At 40.5% G+C, this 21492-nt stretch overlaps 1 protein-coding gene across 1 annotated transcript in view; it reads right to left on the bottom strand.

Annotated features, from left to right (window-relative positions):
* Positions 1-21492, bottom strand: part of LOC132379254 (protein mono-ADP-ribosyltransferase PARP6) — a 217487-nt gene that overhangs the window by 60032 nt on the left and 135963 nt on the right. The window contains exons 8-11 of the mRNA XM_059946956.1: positions 19878-19938; positions 8973-9063; positions 6906-6972; positions 3267-3416 (exon numbers count right to left, since the gene is read on the bottom strand). Of these exons, the coding sequence (XP_059802939.1) occupies positions 3267-3416; positions 6906-6972; positions 8973-9063; positions 19878-19938 (369 nt within the window). The remainder of the gene's footprint in view (positions 1-3266; positions 3417-6905; positions 6973-8972; positions 9064-19877; positions 19939-21492) is intronic.

Genomic DNA, 21492 nt, shown 5'->3' with positions numbered 1-21492 from the left:
AAGGGGTCCTCCTTTTATACCCTGTTAAAAAAACCTGTCATATGACCTCTACTGGCAGGAAAATGACGTCATTCCACCATCACAAAACCATTACCTCAAGTCCAGTATAGCTTCAACATCAGTCACGTGACATGTACACCACTGTCACGTGTCACGGGTACATAACAGACCTTCACCACCCTGAGGACATGCCCTCTACTCATTACTACCATCAGTGTAGTAGCCTGAAGATACATGCTGAACATTTTAGGAACAGTCACTTCCTCTCCACCAACAGATTTCTAAATGAACCCACATAAACTACCTCACTATTTTTATTCACATTCTTCATGACTTAAATAAATTGATACATAGGTATATAAATAAAACAGAAAAAAAATAAATACATCTTATTGTATTTTATAATGTATATTACATATTGCACTGTACTGCTGCTACCATGATGCATTTCTGAATGCAATAAAATAACATTATACGGTTCCTTTGAATGCTTACTTTTGTTCGTGACAAAACCAAGTGGTAACATTGGGGGAGGTGGGAACAAAGTTTATCTTTATATTTATTTTTGTTTTTATTTAGAAAAACAGCATGGTAACCTTCTGGGCCATTGAGACCTTGCTATCTGATTACATAACCTTTGGAATACATCAGGTAAGATGAGCACCCAAAGGAAATCCATATGGTGACATGGAGAACATAACATTTTATATTTTGTATATAAAATCCTTACATAAGAACATAAGAAGTAGGAGCTGGAGTAGGCCATCCGGCCCATCTGGTCTGCTCTGCCATTTAATAAGATCACTGATCTGACCATGGACTCAACTCCACCAACCTGTCTTTTCCCCATAATCCTTAATTCCCCGGCTATGCAAAAATCTATCCAACCTTGTCTTAAATATATTTACTGAGGTAGCCTCCAGTCCTTCGTTGGGCAGAGAATTCCACTGATTCATCACTCTTTGGGAAAAGCAGTTCATCTCCTCATCTCCATCGTAAATCTACTCCCCCGAATCTTGAGGCTATGTCCCCTAGTTCTAGTCTCACCTACCAGTGGAAACAACATTCCTGCCTCTATCTTATCTTTCCCTTTCATTATTTTATATGTTTCTATAAACTCCTTTCATCCTTCTGAATTCCAGCAAGTACAGTCTCAGGCGACTCAATCTCTCCTCTTAGTCTAACCCCCTCATCTCTGGAATCAAACTGGTGAACCTCCTTTGCACTGCCTCCAAAACCAGTATATCCTCCCTCAAGTAAGGAAACCAGAACTGCACACAGTACTCCAGATGTGGCCTCACCAGTACCCTGTATAGTTGCAGCATAACCTCACTGCTCTTAAATTCAATCCCTCGAGCAATGAAGGCCAGCATTCCATTTGTCTTCTTAATGGTCTGCTGTACCTGCAAACCAATCTTTTGCGATTCATGCACAAGCACTCCCAAGTCCTTCTGCACAACAGCATGCTGCAATCTTTTACCTTTAAAATAATAATCTGATCTGCCATTTTCCCTTCCAAAATGGATGACCTCACATTTAACAATGTTGTGCTCCCTCTGCCAGACCCTTGCCTACTCACTTAACCTGTCTGTACCTCTCTGCAGACTCTCCACATCCTCTGTATAATTTGCTTTTCCACTCAATTTAGTGTCATCAGCAAACTCAGATAGACTACACTCGGTGCCCTCTTCTAAATCGTTAATGTACATCGTGAACAGTTGTGGGTGCAGCACCGACCTCTGTGGCACAGCACTCACCACTGATTGCTAACTAGAGAAACACCCATGTATCCCAACTCTCTGCCTTCTATTGGTTAACCAATTCTCTCTCCATGCTAATACATCACCACCAGCTCTATGCAACCTTATGGTTAAGTCTTTTATGCAGCACCTTATCAAATTCCATACAGAGGCAGAATTGGTCCTGAGTCACTGGCGCTGTAATAGCATTATGCTAACTGCTATGCTACCTTCAAGTCCCTTTAAGATGTTCTTTCATCAGAAATAACATGAGAATGACTCCAGGAATGAAAGGGTCAACACGTGAGGAGCACTTGATGGCTCTGGGCCTGGACTGGCTGCAATTTAGATGAATGAGAGGAGATCTCTTTGAAACCTGTCAAATATTGAAAAGCCTAGATAGAGTGGACAAGGAGAGGTTGTTTCCTGAAGTGAGAGAGTCCAGAAGCAGAGGGCACAGCTTCAGAATACAAGGATGTCAATTTAAAACAGTGATGAGGAGGAATTTCTTTAGCCAGAGGGTGGTGAATTTGTGGAATTCATTACCACAGTTAGTTGTGGAGGCCACATTATTTAAAACAGAGATTAATAGGTTCTTGATTATTAAGGCCAGCAAAGGTTCTACAGAGAATGTATCGAGAGCATCCTGAGCAGCTGCATTACTGCCTGGTTCTGGGATTGCACTGTCTTGGATCGCAAGACCCTGCAGCAGATAGTGAGGTCAGCTGAGAAGATCATCGGGGTCTCTCTTCCCGTCATTACAGACATTTACACCACACGCTGCACCCGCAAAGTGAACAGCATTGTGAAGGTCCCCACACACCTCTCATACAAACTCTTCTCCCTCCTGCCATCTGGCAAAAGGTACTGAAGCATTCAGGCTCTCACGACCAGACTATGTAACAATTTCTTTCCCCAAGCCATCAGACTCCTCAATACCCAGAGTCTAGACTGACATCTACATCGTTTATTATTATATTGAAATTTGTCCTCTACTGTGCCTATTGTCTTGTTTATTATTTATTTATTTATTATTATACTGCCCTGCACTGTTTTGTGCACTTTATGTAGTCCAGTGTAGGTCTGTAGTCTAATGTAGTTTTTTGTTGTTTTACATAGTCTAGTGCAGCCTTGAGTTGTCTCACATAGTCTAGTGTAGTTTCACGTGGCACCATTCTCCTGGAGGAACGTTGTTTCGTTTTTACTGTCTACTGTACCAGCAGTTTATGGTCGAAATGACAATAAAAAATGACTTGACTTGAAAGGTTGTGGGGCAAATGCAGGAGAATGGGGTTGAAAGGGATAATGGAAATGCCATGATAGAATGGTGGAGCAAACCTGATAGGCCAAATGGCTTATTGCTGGTCTTATGGACTTAAGGAATGATACTTATAGTTGGGTGGTCATGCAATCGGACCTCCAGTGATAAGCTATTAAAGCCTGTACCCTTGCTTTGTTCTGGCCAAATTCCACCCCAGCCTTTTGCTCTTAACAAAAAACCACCGCCAAGCTCCATGTGCCCTTTACTTTGGAATGGGAGAGAAGATGCTGAGCCCTGATCGGAATTTCTTCACTGCACCACTGGATTTGAACCAACTCTGCCTCTTCTCCTGCTGGTGTTTCAGGAAGTCATTGCTCAGGTGCTTCCACTGCTGAGAAGTAAACATTCCCAGAATCCTGTAAAACACAAAACACAAGACATTGACCATTGTATACCACTCCTCTATAACAGATTCATACAGCGTGGAAGCCCACCATATTTATGCTGACCACTGAGTAGCCATCTGTATTAATACCATCATCCAGCACATGGACCAATATCATTTTATGCCTGGATAATTCAAGTGCTCATTTAGATTCTTCTTGAATGCTGTCAACAGCCTTGTTTCCAGCTCTCTCTCTGGCAGTGCGGTCCAGGTACTTGCTTCTCTCTGGGTGGATAAGTTCACTTCAAAACCCTTACCCTTTATCCGAGGTCTACACCCTCTAGTTTTGTTCGCCGCTAAAGGAAAATGATTCCTACAGTCTAGAAAAATAAAGTATATAATTGCAGTACCCTATTTATACAGTATGCAGTACGAGGAGGGTATGATGGCTCAGGGCCTGTACTTGATGGAGTTTAGGAGAATAAGGAGGGATCTCATTAAAACGTATCAAATATTGAATGGCCTAGATAGAGCGGACTTGAGGTTGATGTTTCCAATAGTAGGGAGTCTAGGACCAGGGGGCATAGCCTCAGAATACAAAATCATCCCTTTAGAACAGAAGGTAGTGAATCCGTGGAATTCATTGCCACAGATGGCTGTGGAGGCCATGCCGTTGAATATATTTAAAGTGGAAGTTGATAGGTTCTTGATTAGTAAGGATATGAGGAAAAGACAGGTGAATGGGTTTGAAAGGGATAATAAACCAACAATGATGGAATGGTAGAGCAGACTCGATGGGCTGAATGGACTAATTCTGATCCTATGTCTCATGTTCTTATGGGCTACATGGATCGATGCAAATGTCAATCATAAGTCAATGTTGTCAATGTTAAAAGCAAAGAACTAGAGCCAAGAACATCTTCAAACAATAAAGTTTGAAAAGGTCTTATGATTTTATATACTTCAGTCATGTCCCCTCTTAACAACTTCCTCCACTCCAGGGAAAACAGACCCAGCCTCTCCAGTCTCTCCTCATAACTGTTACTTTCCATCCTAGGCAGCATCCTGGTGAACATCCTCTACAGCACTATCACATAATGGCCTGGTATGACAATTCTAACACCCTGGGATGGCAACGGAGCAACAATGGACCACGATGGACCACCTCTTGTCCTATTATGGACTCATCTTTGTGTCTTTTTTATGAATGTAGTTCTTGTTTTTGCACAATCTTTCTCTCTCTCTCTCTCTCTCTCTCCCCCCCCCCCCCGCCACCTTCTGTAATTTATATTGTGTTATATCTGCACCTATGTGCCCATGTTGTATCTGTACCTGATCATACTTGTACACCTGACAATCAACTCAACTTGGCTTGACATCCTTCCTGTGGTGTGGTGTCTAGAAATGCACTCGGTACTCCGGCTAAGATCAGACCAATGTTCTATAAAGTATGGCCTCCTTCCCCTGCTATTTAAATCCCTGACTAATAACCTGACCGCCTGCACCCCCTCTACTTCAGAACCAACAAGGGCAAGTTATAATTGTCTTGGGATTATGGAACTAATAGTAAGAGTTGTGTCAAAGCTGCTCCCAACTGCCATAAATTAGCAAGGTGAGCAATGGGCAAATAATACATAAGTAAACTATTGACAGTGGAGGAACCAAGAAGTTATCTCAAGGAAATGTAATGCCCTTAGAAAGTATTCAGATATATCATTGTATTCATTATAAGTTGTGAGATCAAGAGATGTACAGCAGAGATACATACTATTCAGCTCAATTAAAGCATGCTAGCCTTAAGCTCCATGAGCTTCCATCATTACTTCCCACATCTGAACTGACCAACAAAAGTTTCTACTTTGCTGGTCAAGCCTTCCCTTATGATAATCTATTTAATTCACTTCAACCATCCCCTTTGGAAGCTATTTCAATACTCTCGCCTCTCTCTGGGTACAGATATTTTCTGATCCCAATTGGACTTAACATTGATTTTTTTGGTCATTTGAGTTAAGAATACGGCAAGAAATATTACTGTTGGGAAACTGAATATTTTTCCATTGCACATCAGTATCAAGTACAACAAGTTTTAGTTGGTTAATTTTTGTCCAGCCTACAATGGAAGACATATACTGTATTGGACAAATATCTCAGTATCTTTTACTTCCAACTGGATTCATTTTAAGATTTGCTCCACTGTATCCCACCCTTGAGAGTATAGTGCTCACTCAATACTACCCACAACAGTGATCCAACCTTGAGAGGTATAGCAGTCCCTCAGTAGCTAGATAGTTCAGACTTCATCCTTTGACTATCTATTAAGATTTGGGTCCAATGCATTCTCTCCAGTGACAAGATGTCTATTAACACAATGACAACTGACTCCACACCTTCTATCAAGTTTTAGACTGGTTAAAGAAAACATTTTGTTCAGGACACACAATCCATTTAAAGTGTATACTTCATACTTTAAAGTCAAATGTCCATAGTAGTGTTCTTCTGTGAAATGGATTTTATTAAAAGCTTTTAATTTAATTAAAAATATAGCTGCAATCAGATGTGATGGCAAAATACTTAAGCATAAATCTGAAAGGAAATCCATTTGAGTTTCAAGACTTTCATTACATTGGGAACTTGCATTAAAAAATAAAAATCATCTTCTTTTGAAATGTAATATAAAGAAAGTGTTGTGGGTACAATTTACAATAACTACGTAGCATCACAACAACCTTTTAATAAACTTGAATACTACAATGGAACTGAAAGTAAGCATGAAGGTACAGCAGGCAGTGAAGAAAGCTAATGGCATGTTGGCCTTCATAACAAGGGAAGTTGAGTATAGGAGAAAAGAGGTCATTCTGCAGTTGTACAGGACTCTGGTGAGACCACACCTGGAGTATTGTGTTCAGTTTTGGTCTCCAAATTTGAGGAAGGACATTCTTGTTATTGCGGGAGTGCAGTGTAGTTTCATGAGGTTGATTCCCAAAATGGTGGGACTGTCATATGTTGAAAGATTGGAGCGACTGGGCTTGTATACACTGGAATTTAAAAGGATGAGAGGGGATCTGATTGAAACATATAAGATTATTAAGGGATGCTCGAGGCAGGAAACATGTTCCCGATGTTGGGGAAGTCCAGAACCAGAGGCCACAGTTTAAGAATAAGGGGTAGGCCATTTAGAACGGTGTTCAGGAAAAACTTTTTCACCCAGAGAGTTGTGGATCTATGGAATGCTCTGCCTCAGAAGACAGTGGAGGCCAATTCTCTGGATGCTTTCAAGAAAGAGTTAGACAGAGTTCTTAAAGATAATGGAGTCAAGGGATGTGGGGAGAAGGCAGCAACGGGGTACTGATTGTGGATGATCGGCCATGATCACATTGAATGGCGGTGCTGGCTCAAAGGGCTGTATGGCTTACTCCTGCACCTGTTGTCTATTGTCTATATATACAGCTAGACGCTGCAGAAAATCAGTATGATTAAGACAGGCTTAGTCAAGCTTTTTGGTGGAGAATGTTACACTTACTTCTTTAGTTGGAGGCCAAGACCAAATCCTTCTTTGTTGGATGGCTGAAAAACATCTACTGACGGCTCTGTTGACAGATTAAGAAATAACACCTATGAAGTCTTTGGTGTGCAATGTAGTGATGGAAAAACTTTCAACATCGCTTCTGTAATTCCATTCATAACATAGATAAGTTATAGTATGTAAGGAGGTAATTCAGCCCATTAAGGCCATGCCAGGTTTGTGCAGAGAATTTCCTTCATTCCTATTCTACAGTACTGAGCACCTTCTGAAAATATTAATTGCCTCTGGTTCCACACAAAACCCCAAGAGGCAGTGAATTTCAAATTATCAGAACTCTCCACTGCTGTCACATCACTCTTGTATCTGTTACCTGTCACTTTAACCCGAGGAAAGAAAGGAAACAGGTTCACTCTATCTACCCTGCCTATATCAGTCATGATAGTGCAAATCTCCACCCCTCAACTTTCTTTGCTCCAAGGAGAGCAACTGTAGCTTCTTCAGGATAATTTTGTTACTACAATCCTTCCTCCCATGGCAGTAAATCTTCCCTTTATGTTCCCAAGAACCCTTTCATGCTTCTTAGAATACAGTAACCTTAAAATCTGATGGCAACACTCTGATTGCAGCTTCACCAATTCTTTACTTAGCTTTTACAAAACTTCACTGCTGCTGTACAGAGAACAAATTTATATGCTAAAAATTCTATTGGATCATACTGGTGAAGCTCAATAAACAAAGCACGTATCTGAATACCTGGTGATTTGAGTCTGAATAGCTTGAAGATGGTGGAGGGTAAGAAGCTGTTTTTAAAATGTTGTGTGGGCATCTTCAGGGTCCTGTACCTCCTCCCTGCTAGTTGTAATGAGAAGGGGGGGCAAGTCCAAGAACTCAGTACCTCAACCAATACATGCAAGCATGCCATGTGCCTTCTTTACTATCCTATCAACTTGTGTGGTCACTTTCAGGGAATTACAGACTTGGATCCCAAGATAAACACCATTAAGGATCCTGCTATTAACTGGGTTCATTCTCTTTCCTTTTGATAGCTCGAGGTGCACCTCACCCTTGGCTAGAATTAAATCTGCCATCTTTCCACCTGTATCTGCAATTGATCTATAATCCCACGATATTCTTTGGCGACCTTCAATATTGTCCACAAGGGCCAACTACCATTTTGTTCAGATGAAAGGACTTGCATTTATATCGTGTCCTTAGTGGCCTTGGGTTATCCCAATAGACTTCCAAACTAACAGAGGTACTTTTAGAAATCAGGTCTTGCTTGTAATGCCAGAGTCAGTTCAAAACTATTAACTAATTTTTGTGGCAGTTGGAAATACTGTCCAAAATACCAGAACTCTTTCCTCCTCTTTAATGTTGGTCAAACTGATTAGACAAGAACTTACCAGCTCCCGTTCTAGAGTGGAACTTAAAACACCTGGGTTAAGAAATTAGTGAAGACAAGTGCAGTCATTTTCAGACGTAACTTGGTTCAATTATTGAACAGCACTGAATCAGCTTAAAATGAATCTAAGTTCAATTATGTTGAATATTATTAAGTGACTTCTCCAGTTGTTTTCAGACATGAAATGAGATAGTGGATATTAATTATATTTGTGGTGTGGCTAGTTCTAGAATTCTTCAATTACATAATTTTTAAAATTTCCACACCATAACACTGGAACAGAGATTAATATTCTATGTTCTTTCTTGTAAGATTTGTGCATAATACATGTTCAATTTATGTTTTTCTTTTGAATATTACTTATCTGATACAATATCCCAGATTGTAAGCTGCTGCAAGTAAGATTGCAATTGCACCTGTGCATATATGTTCTTGTGCATATGAGGATAAACTTGACTTTGACCTTAACAAAAGGACGGCAGTGGTCCATAATGGCAGGTCACAAACACATCTTTAAGCACTCAAGGGACGAATAACAAGATCTGGTCTTGTTTAGTGACACTCAGATCCAAAAAGTGAATCAAAAAGTTTCAAACAAAACTGACTGGATGGTGGTGGTAGTTTCCAACAGAAGATGATTGAAGTTCATGAATGGCACTTACCAGGTCCATCCAAGTATTGTGACAACGAGAATCTGAGTCTGAGTATAATGGGCTCTATCCTCACCACCTTCCAGGCTGTTGCAATCTCCTCCTATCAAGAAATTGCAATAATTACATAAGCAAGCCAGGGTTTGCCTTGGACACAGTACTAGTCAATAGTTTACATCCGATGCTAAAACAGCCAAGAGTTACAGCAGCATAAGTGATTCTTCAGATGTAGGAAATCCAGAGTGACTCTGGAGGTACTCAACAAACCAGGCAGCATCTATGGAGCGGAATGAAGGTTCAATGTTTCGGGCTGTGACCCTTCATCCTGACTCATGATTAATTCGTGATAAAGGGTCTCAGGCCAAAATGTCGACTCTTTATTCCCCTTCATAGATGCTGCCTGACCTGCTGAGTTCCTCCAGTATTTTGAGTGCATTACTTAATAGTTTTACCAAATTAGCTTACCTTTTATGCACTACACAGTATATATCAAAGTTGTGAAGTCTTGGAAAAATGCTTTAATGGAAGGCTGGGCAAAATACATTATGGGCATTTTGGTAGAATGTATTTCCAAATTCAGAAAGTTTCATGCGATTCGCTGTAATTAAAATTAGCAAATCAGAAACACAAGGAAGTCTGCAGATGCTGATAGTCAAAAGCAATACAGACAAAATGCTGCCCTCGGCCCAAAAAGCTGACTATCTATACATTTCCATAGATACTGCCTGACCTGCTGATTTTCTCCAGAATTTTGTGTGTGAAACTAAAAATAGCTTTCTATATTGAAGACATATTAGTCAAAGAGTTAATGATACGAAGGGAAAAAATTGAAAATTATAATCAAGGAGTGAAATATACAAAATTTGTCAGTTTTCCTCTACTTCAAAGCCTACAACTAAAGAGCAAAATGTGGTCATTGAGTCTGAGAGTCATACATCTTGGAAACAGGCCCTTCAGACAACTGGTCAAGATGGCGGCAACGAACAACAATTCCTTGGGTGACATCTTCTAGATAGTCAATCATTTAGGTTCTTCTACATCTTCTACTCATTCTTTTTATCTTATTTTGTTTTTGAAACTGTTGGAGCCGGTGTCTTACAGTCTGTAGTTCGACCAAGTGAGCTAACGCTCTGTTGTCCAGGAGAAAACTCCAGGAGTGAAACATGAGCACGAGCTACCACGAGGAGAAGCTCAGACGTGAGACAAGGGGCCATGATTGAGTACATTTCTCCAATTAAATTCACCAATTGAAGAAGACTGAAACATGGACGCAAATGCAGAGAAGAGGGAGTGGTTCTCGAAGAGGCTGTTGGTTCAAGTCAGTGCCTTTGGAGGAGCCACTGGTCCAAGTCGCTGCCATCGGAGATGCCACTAGCCTGAGTCGCTGCCCTCGAAGGGGTCACTGGTTTGAGTCGCAGCCCTCAGAAAGACCACTTTGTCCTGATGGTCTCGGAGATGTTATCAAAATTCTGGGATTTATAGATTGGACTGTAGTTCATATTGGCCTCTTTCAATTCTATGTTTTTTTGTGTTCTCGCCCATTCTTTCTTGTTGCTGATTGGTGGGCTGAGGGTTTGGGATTTGATGGTCTTGTTACTGTTTCACCATGTAGGTGGTCTGCTAGTTTTTGTATGAGGGAAGGCTTGGGGGTGTTTGGGGTTTGTGAGTTTTTGTTCCTTTTTCTTTTGTGCAGGGTAGGGGATTGATGTCTTTCTTTCAAATACTTCTATTGTTTACTGTATTCAATGGCAATCTGGATAAGACAAATCTCAGAGTTGCATTCTGCTTACATATTTTGAGAATAAAATGAATCTGTGGGACTGTCCATTGCAACAAATACTCCCATCCAAGCTAGGCCCATTAGACCAAGTTTGGTCAAATAATTTCAAAACCTTTCCTACTTATCATAAGGCCTACACTCACTGGAGATTAGAATGCTGAGGAGGTGAGGGAAATCTCATTGAAACCTACTGAATATTGAAAAGCCTGGACAGAGTGGAAATGGAGAGGATGTTACAAAAAGAATTGGAATCGGAATCAGGTTTATTATCACTGGCATAGGTCGCGAAACTTGTTGTTCTGTGGCAGCATTGATGGAGGAGTGGAAGAAGTTATTCCTAAAATGTTTAGCAGGTGGCTTCAGGTTACTGTACCTCCTCCATGATGGTAGCAATGAGAAGGGGGTATGACCTGAATGGTGAAGGTCCCTAATGACAGATGTCACATTTTGAGGCATCGCTTTTCGAAGGTGTCCTTAATGGCGGGAAGGCTAGTGTCCATGACGGAGCTCAATGAGTTTTCAACCTTCTATAGCTTTTACCAATCTTGTTCGGTGGCCCGCCATAACAGATGGTGATGCAACCAGTTAGCTCTCCTCAGTACATCTGTAGCAATTTGCTACTAGAGTCTTTGGCAACATACCAAATCTCCTCAAACTCCAAATGAAATATAGCTGCTGGTTTGCATTTTTTGTATTTGCATCAATGTTGGGCCCAGGATAGATCTTCAGAGATGCTGACACCTTGGATAAAATAATGGGACAGTCCAAGACCAGAAGACATGGCCTCAGAATAGAAAGATGTCCCTTGAGAACAGAGGTGAGGAGGAATTTCTTTAACCAGAGGATAGAGAATCTGTGGAATTCATTGCCACAGATGGTATAGAGGTCAAGTCATTGGGTACATTAAGGTGGAAATTGAGAGGCTCTTGATTGACAAAGGCATCGAAGGCTACAGGGAGAAGGCAGGAGAAAGGGGTTGAGAGGAAAAATATATGCCATGGTTGAATGGCAGAGCAGACTCAATAGACCAAATGACCGGGTTCTGCTGGTCTGCTTTATGGTCTTACGGAATTGTCGACATTCTGTGTCAAAACCCTGCACCAAACTATCCCTGGCAGCTACCCAAATGGTTCATCAGTCAACGAATCAACTGCAGTGCATCTGTGTGCCAAGAAGAAATCACATTACAGAATTAACTGCACTGGAATAAATTAACAACAGTGTTCAGTCTGAATGGGAGAAAAAAGTCAATCATGTCAGGTAAGACTTGTCTAATAAGGAGGCCAGAAAATTATACTCTCTGTAAGATGACCAAGTCCACTACAGAGCCTGACTTTGGTCATTTCCCTTGGAGAAGTTCATGAGGTTTTGTATCTGCTGTCGAATGTGAAGTAGCCTTTGTTACCATTTATTCTCTCGCTTCCACTTCCAGGCTTTGCCTTTCTCCAGCCGTCTGCCAGGAAGAGTAAGTTCCTGGTTAGAACATTAACAACCAGCAGATCCGTGAATAAACTGCACAAACCTAATCCAACAGTGGAATACTATGGAACAACCCTTTTATTACTATGGACATATTGCATATTGTACACTCAGTTGCCTGTTCATTAGGTACCTCCTGTACCTAATAAAGTGGCCATTGAGTGCATGTTTTGTGTTCTTCTGCTGCAGGAAAGAACGATGTTGATGAAGTTCATGGTCTTCTGCTGCTGTAACACACCCACTTCAAGGTTCGGTGTGTTATGCATTCAGAGATGCTCTTCTGCACACCACTGTTGTAACGCACAATTTGTTTTGAATTACTGCGGTTTTGCTGTCAGCTTAAAGCATTCTGGTTATCCTGCTCTGACCTTTCTTGTTAACAAGGCTTTTTTGCCTACAGAACTGCAACTCATCGGATGTTTTTTGCACAATTTTCTGTAAGCTCTAGAGACTACTGTGCATGAAAATCCCAAAAGATCAACAGTTTCTGAGATACTCAAACCACCCCATCTGGCACCAGCAATAATTGTATGGACAAAGTCATTTAGATCAGATTTTTTCCCCATTCTGATGTTTGCTGTGTCTCAACTGAATGTCTTGACCAGATCTTCATGCTTTCATGCATTGTATTACTACCACATGATAGACTGATCAAATATTGACATTAACGAGCAGGGAAACAGATGTACCTAACAAAGTGGCCACAAAGTGTATTTTCTGATTGTCTTGATGTTTTTGCATTAAGGTCTTGCTTCCTCTTTCTCTCTCTTTACTACTTTGTATAATTTATGCTTTGTGTCTGTACCTACTGTATATGCCTATGATGCTGTGGCAAGCAAGTTTGTTTATTGCAGCTTTGCCTCACTGTAGTTGTGAACATGAAAATAAAGTCAAGCTGACTTAACCTCCACCCAGGAGAGTGCAGATTCTGCACAAGCTGACGAAATTGCAGATCACTCACATAAGACTTAGATTACTCTGTCTGAACAATGCAAACAAAGGCAACAAATGGAACAAAAATCCTAATCAACCCCAAGCAAACTATGGATCGTGCGAAGTTGGATCAATTACATCTTTTTACACTTCCTCTGCTGCCATGAACACATTTATTTTAATTCCTTTACCATGAACATTTTGGATTGGGATGAAGAATTGTTATTCTTCTTGTAGTTTAAATTTCCAATGCTTGCTTATATTTTTATATTATCACCCATATGCATGTAATTATTCAATGAATTTTCCAGTACTTTTAGCAAAGTTGCTTCAGTATTTTTCTAGAAACTTCTTAGCTTTTAGTAGCAGATGCCATGCCATATGAATCTAGTTAATTGTTATCAATTGTTAATTCTAGTCTGAGTATCAGAAGACCACGTCCCCTTTTTAGGCTGCAAACACGAGGAAATCTGCAGATGCTGGAAATTCAAACAACACACACAAAATGCTGGTAGAACACTGCAGGTCAGGCAGCATCTATAGGGAGAAGCGTTGTTGACGTTTCGGGCCGAGACCCTTCGTCAGGACCCTTTTTAGGCTGGTTGCTTCTTTGTTTTCTCGATGCCTTTTCTTTTTCTTCTTTCTTCTTGTAACACTTAATAAAATGATTGTAAGCAACATGTTTTATGCCTTATTCTTGACTTCTGAAGAACCTATGGATCGCAGAAGCACCAGGATCCCACAGGCACTATATTTTGTGCTGATTACACTGTGCCTGCACTGTGGCTGGGTTACTACAAATGCTGCCTCTCAGCTCCAGCGATCCAGGTTCAATCCTAACCTCTAATTCATCTGTGCGGACTTTGCACATTCTCCCTCTCAATGTGTGCATTACTCCTGGGTGCTCCATTTTCCTCCTACATCCCACAGATGTGCCAGTTGGTTGGTTGGTTAATTAAGAAAATTGTAGGTGATTGGTAGAGTCTGGGGAGATGATGGAAAAGTGGGAACTATCAAATGGGTTTAGTGTAGAATTAGAGTAAATAGAGTCATAGAGCATGGAAATAGGTCTCTTCAGCCCATCTGGTCCAGGCTGACCTCCACAGATTCCCATTTAACTTTGCCCCATTTTCCCATGTTTGGCTTATATCCCTCTAAATCAGATTTCCCAACCTGGTGTCCACAGACCCCTTACTTAATGGTATTGTTCTATGGCAGAAAGAAGGTTGGGAATCCCTGTCTTTCCTAACTATTTACCTGTCCAAGTGTCTTTTGAATGGTGTTAACGTACCTGCCTGAAACACTTCTTCTGGCAACTCCTTCCATGTACTGACCACTCACTGGGTGAAAAGATTGCCACTCAGGTTCCTACTAAATCTTTTCTGTTGCAACCCAAATCTATGTCTTCTAGTTCTTGATTTAAAAACCATGGAAAACAAATTGTGCACATAAATAGATGCTCAGGTTGAGAAGGTTGAGAACTTCAAGTTCTAGGAATGAACACCATCAACAGGCTGTCCTGGTCCAATCATGTTGACACCATGGCCAAGCAAGCACACTAAGCTCATCTACTTCTTCTGTAGATGAAAGAAATTTGGCATTGCCCCACCAAACCTTCCCACTTTTTATCAATGCAAACTAAAAGGCGAACTATCTGAATGCATCACGGCTTAGTAATGGCAATTGCTCTGACCTATGACCACTATAAACGGCAGAGAGTTATGGGCACAGCTCAGTACAGCATGGAAACCAACCTCTCCTCTATGGACTGTCTAAGCTTCTCATTGCCTCAGTAAAGCAGGTAGCATAATGAATAAGCTGACCTACCCGGACATTGTCTCTTCTCACCTCTCCAATTGGAAGAAGATACAAAAGTCTGAAGGCTCAAGTACAATTCTATCGTATTCTATTATAAGAATACAAAGTACGACAAGATGCACTTTTGACTTCACAATCTACCTCTTTATGACTCTGCACCTTACTGCTTACCTTCACTGCACTTCATCTATAAAATAACATTTTATTCTTTGTTCTGATATTGCTTAGCCTTGTGCTACCTTAATGCACTGTGTTATGATTTATCTGTACGAAGAGCATGCAAGACGAGCTCTTCACTGAACTTTGAAACACGTAACAATAGTAAACCAATTCCAATTCAAAGTTCGGCGTGTACTTACTAGGTCAGAAAATCAGCGTCTGTGCTATATGACTCAATGATTCTTTGTATTTCTGTAGTGGTTTTGTCATTTTAATGATGATCTTAGTCCTGTAACGTAGATGAACAGGCTTGACCAGAGAAGTGGTAGGTCTTACACTGAATCTCCGTCAGGAAGTCCAGTGACCCACCTAAGCTTCCAAAATGTTTCACTCAAACTGCCTTGATCTGATGTATTCATCTGTTTCGAGTGCTGTATGTGCTCAGTCCAAGCCCAAGAGGGGATCAGAGGATATTGAAATCAACTGCCTAAGTAAATTCAGGGGACAGGACCACTTGAGATTTTCTTAAATGGTGGAGCAGATTAAAGGGCTTTATAGCTTCCATTTCTTAGCATGAATGATGTAATATGCTGAGAATATGTGAACGTATGATGCAAAGTAATTGAGATGTCTCACAATACAGGAAAACCTGTATAAAGCAGTGCATTCAATGTATCATTGAAGAAGAATTGGAGAAATTTAAAATAATCTTTCCTGCCCAAAAATTACTGTTACTTGAGGTTTTGTTCTCATGAAGCTTGACATTTAGATAATAATAGTAATGAATAACAGACAAGCTTTTGCTGTGTCAGAACTAGATTTTCCCTTTACTCCCACAGTTTAAAAGCAACAAAGCATAACAAATTCTTATAGATGTGCAGAAGCATGTAAGACTGGTTTCTGTCTTTATCTCAGAGGCCAGATTAGGAAAATGATGAATGAGGTTTGCCTTTGTCTGAAAGACAACCATTTTGGTCAATTTGTGGGGTGTTGAATTATGTTGCAAATCTTTGTACACAAATCACTGAAAGTTATCACATGGATACACCAAGCCATTAGGAAGGCAACCATATTTTCGCCTTTATTTCAAGAGGCTTTGAGTACAAGTGAAAAGTACATAGTACCATTATATCAAGCCTTGTTCAGATCACACATGGAGAATAAGGGAAGAAGTATACAATATTTTGAGGGGTATAGAAAGGGTAAATGCTTTTAGCTCTGAGGTTGGCTGAGACTAGAACTAGAGATTATGGGTTAAGGGTGAAAGGTGAAAATTTAAAGGAACATCTTCACTCAGAGGGTGGTGAGAGTGTGGAACAAGCTGCTTGCAGAAGTGGTGGACGTGGGTTTAATTTCAACTGCTAAGGGAAGTTTACATAAGTACATGGATGGGAGGGGTATGGCGAACTATGGTGCAGCTGCATGCTGATGGCACTAGGCAGAATAATAGTTCAGCACAGACTAGACAGGATGAAGAGCTTGTTTCTATGACCCTAAACAGTACACAGAGTCAAAGTGATGTGATGAAATACCTTACAATAGAGAAAGGCATTCAAACTGAATTTTAGATAGGGGAGGATTGGGGACTGCCCTGTAAAGAGAGCAGTCTCATATTCATTTGAATTTGGAACAATGAGAGGTAAACTCATTCATGGAAATCTACAGAACATTACAGGCCTTCAGACCACAATGTTGTGCCGACTATGTAACCTTCTCTAGAAACTGTCTAGAATTACCTACCGCATAGCCCTCTATTTTTCTAAGCTCCATGTACCTATCCAAAAGTCTCTTAAAAGACCCTACCGTAAGTACCTCTACCACTTCACTGGCAGTGCATTCCATGAACCCACCACTCCCTGTGTAAAAAACTTAACTCTGACATCCCCCTTGTACCTACTTCCTCCTACATCCCTCTTGTACCAATTTTATATCGAAACAAGTAAAATGTATATGAGGCTTGCTGTGGTAAATCAGCAGTGATGTATTCCAAGCTGTGTGTTTGAAATCAAGGGTCACAGCTTTAAAATAGGCAATCAACTATTCAGCGCAGACAACAGAAGAAATTTCTCCAACTGAAGGGCAATAAATCTTAAGAAACTCAAAAGACAACAGAAGCTGGGATCTGGAGCAATAAACAACCTGCTGGAGGAACTCAACAGGTCGAGCAGAATCTGTGGGAGAAACGGAATCGTTGACATTTCGGGTTGAAAGCCTACTGCACCAACTCGAACCAAAACATAGGCAATTCCTTTCCTTCCACAGATGTTCATCAATGCATGGCGTTCTTCCAGCAGATTATTTAGTTTCTACCCGAGAGGGCTGTGGAAGCTCAGTCAGTGAGTATATTCAAGACAGATCATTTGAAAATTAAAGTAGATAATATGGAGCTCAGGTAGATATGCTGGTGCAGGTGACATGGAATGCTTGCTTTCATCAGCTGTGGTACAGAGTATCAGGGCAGAGCTGTCACGTTGCAGATCTATGGAATATTAGTTTTGGATTGGGATGTAGAATGTTATTTTTCTTGCAGTTTATGACTACTTGGGTTTTTGTATACTCACCAACATACATGTAATTGTTAAGTGAATTTTCCAGTAATTATGGTACAATTGCCTCTGTGTTTCTTGGTTTCAATAACAGGTGTCACCACTACTTGAAACTGGCTATTTTATTGGCTAATTGTTATCCAAGGAATTTCTGTCATCTCTAATCTGGTATGAGTTTGGTCTTTTCTTTGTCCTCTCAACATTTCCTCTTTGCTCTTGTAATATTTAGTAGCTATATACAATAAGTTTTACATCTCACTCTTATCTTCCGAAAAACCTTTGGATTGCAAAAGCATCGGCACCTATCATTGGTTTAGTCACACCTGGAATATTGTGTGCAGCTCTGCTGGTCAAAACATAGAAAGGATAAGACTGTGTCGGGGAGAGTGCAAAGGAGTTGTCTGGATTGGAGCATTTCAATTAATAGGATAGACTGGAATTCTGGGTTTATTTTCCCTGGCTGAAGAATGACTTCAACATTTTGAAGAGGTGGGGTCAGATAGATTAGATAGTAAAAATCTTTTTCCCACCAGAGGGTGTCTAAAGCATGTGGGCATTAATATAAGGTGAGAGGTGGAAGATTTAGAGGGTGTCTAAGGGGTAATTGTCACACAGGGGATGGATAGAATCTGAAACGCCCTGCCTCAGGAGAGGATAGAGAAAGGTACTGTCACAACAGTTAAGAACCATCGAGGCAAGCACTTAAACCGTCAAAGCATAGAAGTCAACAGTCTTGATGTGAGTAAACAGGATTAGTATAGATAGGTACAACAATCAGCATGACCTGTTTCTGTGCTGCATGAGTCTATGACTCTATACAAGGTCTGTGCAGAGAAGTGGACTGAGACAGAGCAACAAATCTAACTAAACTGCAAAGTACCTACAATGGACCAAATCTGCTTCTATTTTTAGGTTCTTTTGATGTTCATATGACAGAAACAAGAACATTTGCTTTATTAATCCACATCCCTAATCATAGACAGTAGAACAGTACAGCACAGGAACAGGTCTTTCAGTCCATTCTGACTAGACTTATCATGATCCTATCCACCTGCACATGGTCTGTATTCCCCTATTCCCAGCCTCTTTGTACATCTGTCTAAATGCCTCTTAAACATTGCTACTACATCTGCTTCCACCAACTCCCCTGGCAGCATATTCTTGACAGGACAATCTCAAAGTCAAAGGGTGGGCTGCTTTATCACAGGAGGCTAGGTGTTAGCAATGTGTGAAGGGAAAATTGCTACAAGAAGCAAGGCTTGTACACAAACTTGCAGAGGTGCAAGACCTTGCAAATAAGGCACATTTTCGCCAAACCTACATAAAAGAAATTTATATTTAAGCATGAAGCAACAAAAAAGATACTGGAGAAACTCAGCAGATCAGACAGCATCTGTGTAGAGAAATGGACGGTTGATGTTTTGGGTTCAGATCCTTCATCTAGACCAGCATTCCAGCATCTGCAGTCTCTTGTGTATCCATTTTGGTAGTCTACTATGAAGTCTGTTCAAGGTACATCCACTTTAAAGAGATTTTCCTCAGTCCAAATGAAGGGTCTCGACCCAAAACATTTCCCTCCACAGTGCTGCCTGGCCTGTTGAGTGCCTCGAGCATCTGGTGTGTTGTTCCAGATTCCTGCACCTGCAGTCTCTTGTGCCTCTTCCTTATATTTCAGCTGTATTATCATATGCATTTCAAATAGTTAAAATATTATAAGGAGGGATTAGCTTTAATTGTCTTGTGTACATCAGAACATCGAAACATGGAGTGAAATGCGTCATTTTTTGTCATTGTTTGAAGTGTGCTGGTGGCAGCTTGCGAGTGCCTCTGTGCTTCTGGTTCCAAAGTAGCATGCCCACAGCTCATTAAATCTAACCGTACATCTTTGGAATGTGGGAGGAAACCAGAGCACTCAGAGGAAACTCACGTGGTCACAGGGAGAATGTACAAACAGTTTACAGACAGCGTCAGGGATCGAAAACTGATCAGTGATTGCTAGCACTACTACCACTACACTATAGCACAGAATCTATAGTGTGGAATTTGTACGGAGCCAGAGTTATTGGGCTGGAAGAATTTGCACATAGACCAATGTCGTGTCACCATTTCTCTCCCAGCAGAACAACCAAGAATGATTACATTCATCTTAAGGAACAAAACAATTCAAAACTTAGGACAAATAGCACTAGGGTCATTACTTACATCAAGAAAACTCATATTAATATGGAGATCCACATCCACATCATCAATTGTTCCATATTCTCTATGGAAAGACATATTTAGAATAGATAAGTCACAGTCTATGGGATGTCTCAGTTATAGTTATATGTTAACTTGGATAAATAGCTCTGAGTGTACTTCACTCAATTAGATTGTGGTTGATACATATATTAACATCATCTAACAGTCTTTGTTTCAAGTTATTTTATATCGAAAACTGAGGTAAAAATCTATCAATGCCATACAGAAGGTAAAACAGCTCTCAAGGTAACTATCAAGACAAGCACTTCAATCTCCAGTGTATGAACAGTAATACACGAATTGGTGAAAAATGGAAATAACATTAGCACTCGATGGTCATAATGAGAACCTAAGAAATACAAACAGAAGTAGGACCTTTTGATCCCTGGTAACTGCACCACCATTCAACAAAATCAGCTGGGCTTTTACCTCATATTGACCCCATACCCACAAATTTCCCTAATACAGGCATTTTTTTGGAAAACAAATAGGTTCCATTTTTACAGATGCCCTTAAGACAACTTTGTCCATAAGTCAGGAAATACAAATTAATTACTTTCTATGATAACCATAGTTCCACATTGAAGCAAATACCATCTGAAGTACATAAGATTGACAGAAAAGAATTACAAAAAGAGCAGAGAGAGAGAGGAAACTAGTTCCACCATTCAAAGGAAGGGACGTACAGTAAGTACATACATCAGACTTTTGAATTTAATAGTGTTAAAGGGGCTTGTTTGTATGTGGGAAGAGGGAGGGGTTCCATAAATCAGATGTACGTAACCTGGGGACGTCCTGTGCCCAAAAAAATTGATGCATCTTTGGACTGAACCTACGAGGAATAAAGATTACCTTACATTTGCCCAATTAACCACAGCTCAAAATATCTAGGAAAGCATTCACCAGGCCAATAAGACAATCAGAAGATGAAAAATATTGGGATGGAGGAGGGAAAGGTGATGAAATTTAGGGAGGTTTTGATCCATAAGGGCAGAGGAGGGAGCATTGATTGGAAGATCCTTATATTGAGAGCATAAGAGTCAAAGTACATTGTTTCCGTTGGCAGTAAATCAGTGACACTAACTTAATACTTTATATTTAACGGATCCTAACTAGTCAAGCTCATGGTACAACATCTTTTAGAGGTACGTGGTGCATTTTAAGAATACGCCTATGTATTGCAAATGAGTAGTTGTAATTATAAAAGAGAGTGTGAGTTGAACAGAACAAAATGAACCAAGGTTTGAAAACAAAAGCTATAAACAACTTTGATTTAACTGGCCTAATACAGACGAAAGTGTGGGTTTGGGGCCTTTTTCAGAGGGTATAAGTTTGACTCCAAGTTTGGCCAGATTCCTCACCTGCTGGTCTGTACGATTAGAGCACTCCATCTTTGGACAGAGGGGAAGGTAGCACTAACAGGAGCAGTTTCACACTGCAGTGGTAATTAGAGACAGCAATGAAGGCAGCACTGGGAAATTCGATGTCCCAGACTATTCCATGCTTTGAGCAAATGGAATAAAACTTGGAAGCAAGGTGCGAGGAAAAATTGAGCTAAAAATGAATTAAGTCTTTT

Source organism: Hypanus sabinus, chromosome 21 (genome assembly GCF_030144855.1).
Source record: "Hypanus sabinus isolate sHypSab1 chromosome 21, sHypSab1.hap1, whole genome shotgun sequence".
NCBI lineage: Eukaryota > Metazoa > Chordata > Chondrichthyes > Myliobatiformes > Dasyatidae > Hypanus > Hypanus sabinus.
Note: the sequence above shows the minus strand (reverse complement) of the source record. Positions and strands in the feature narration are given on the sequence as shown.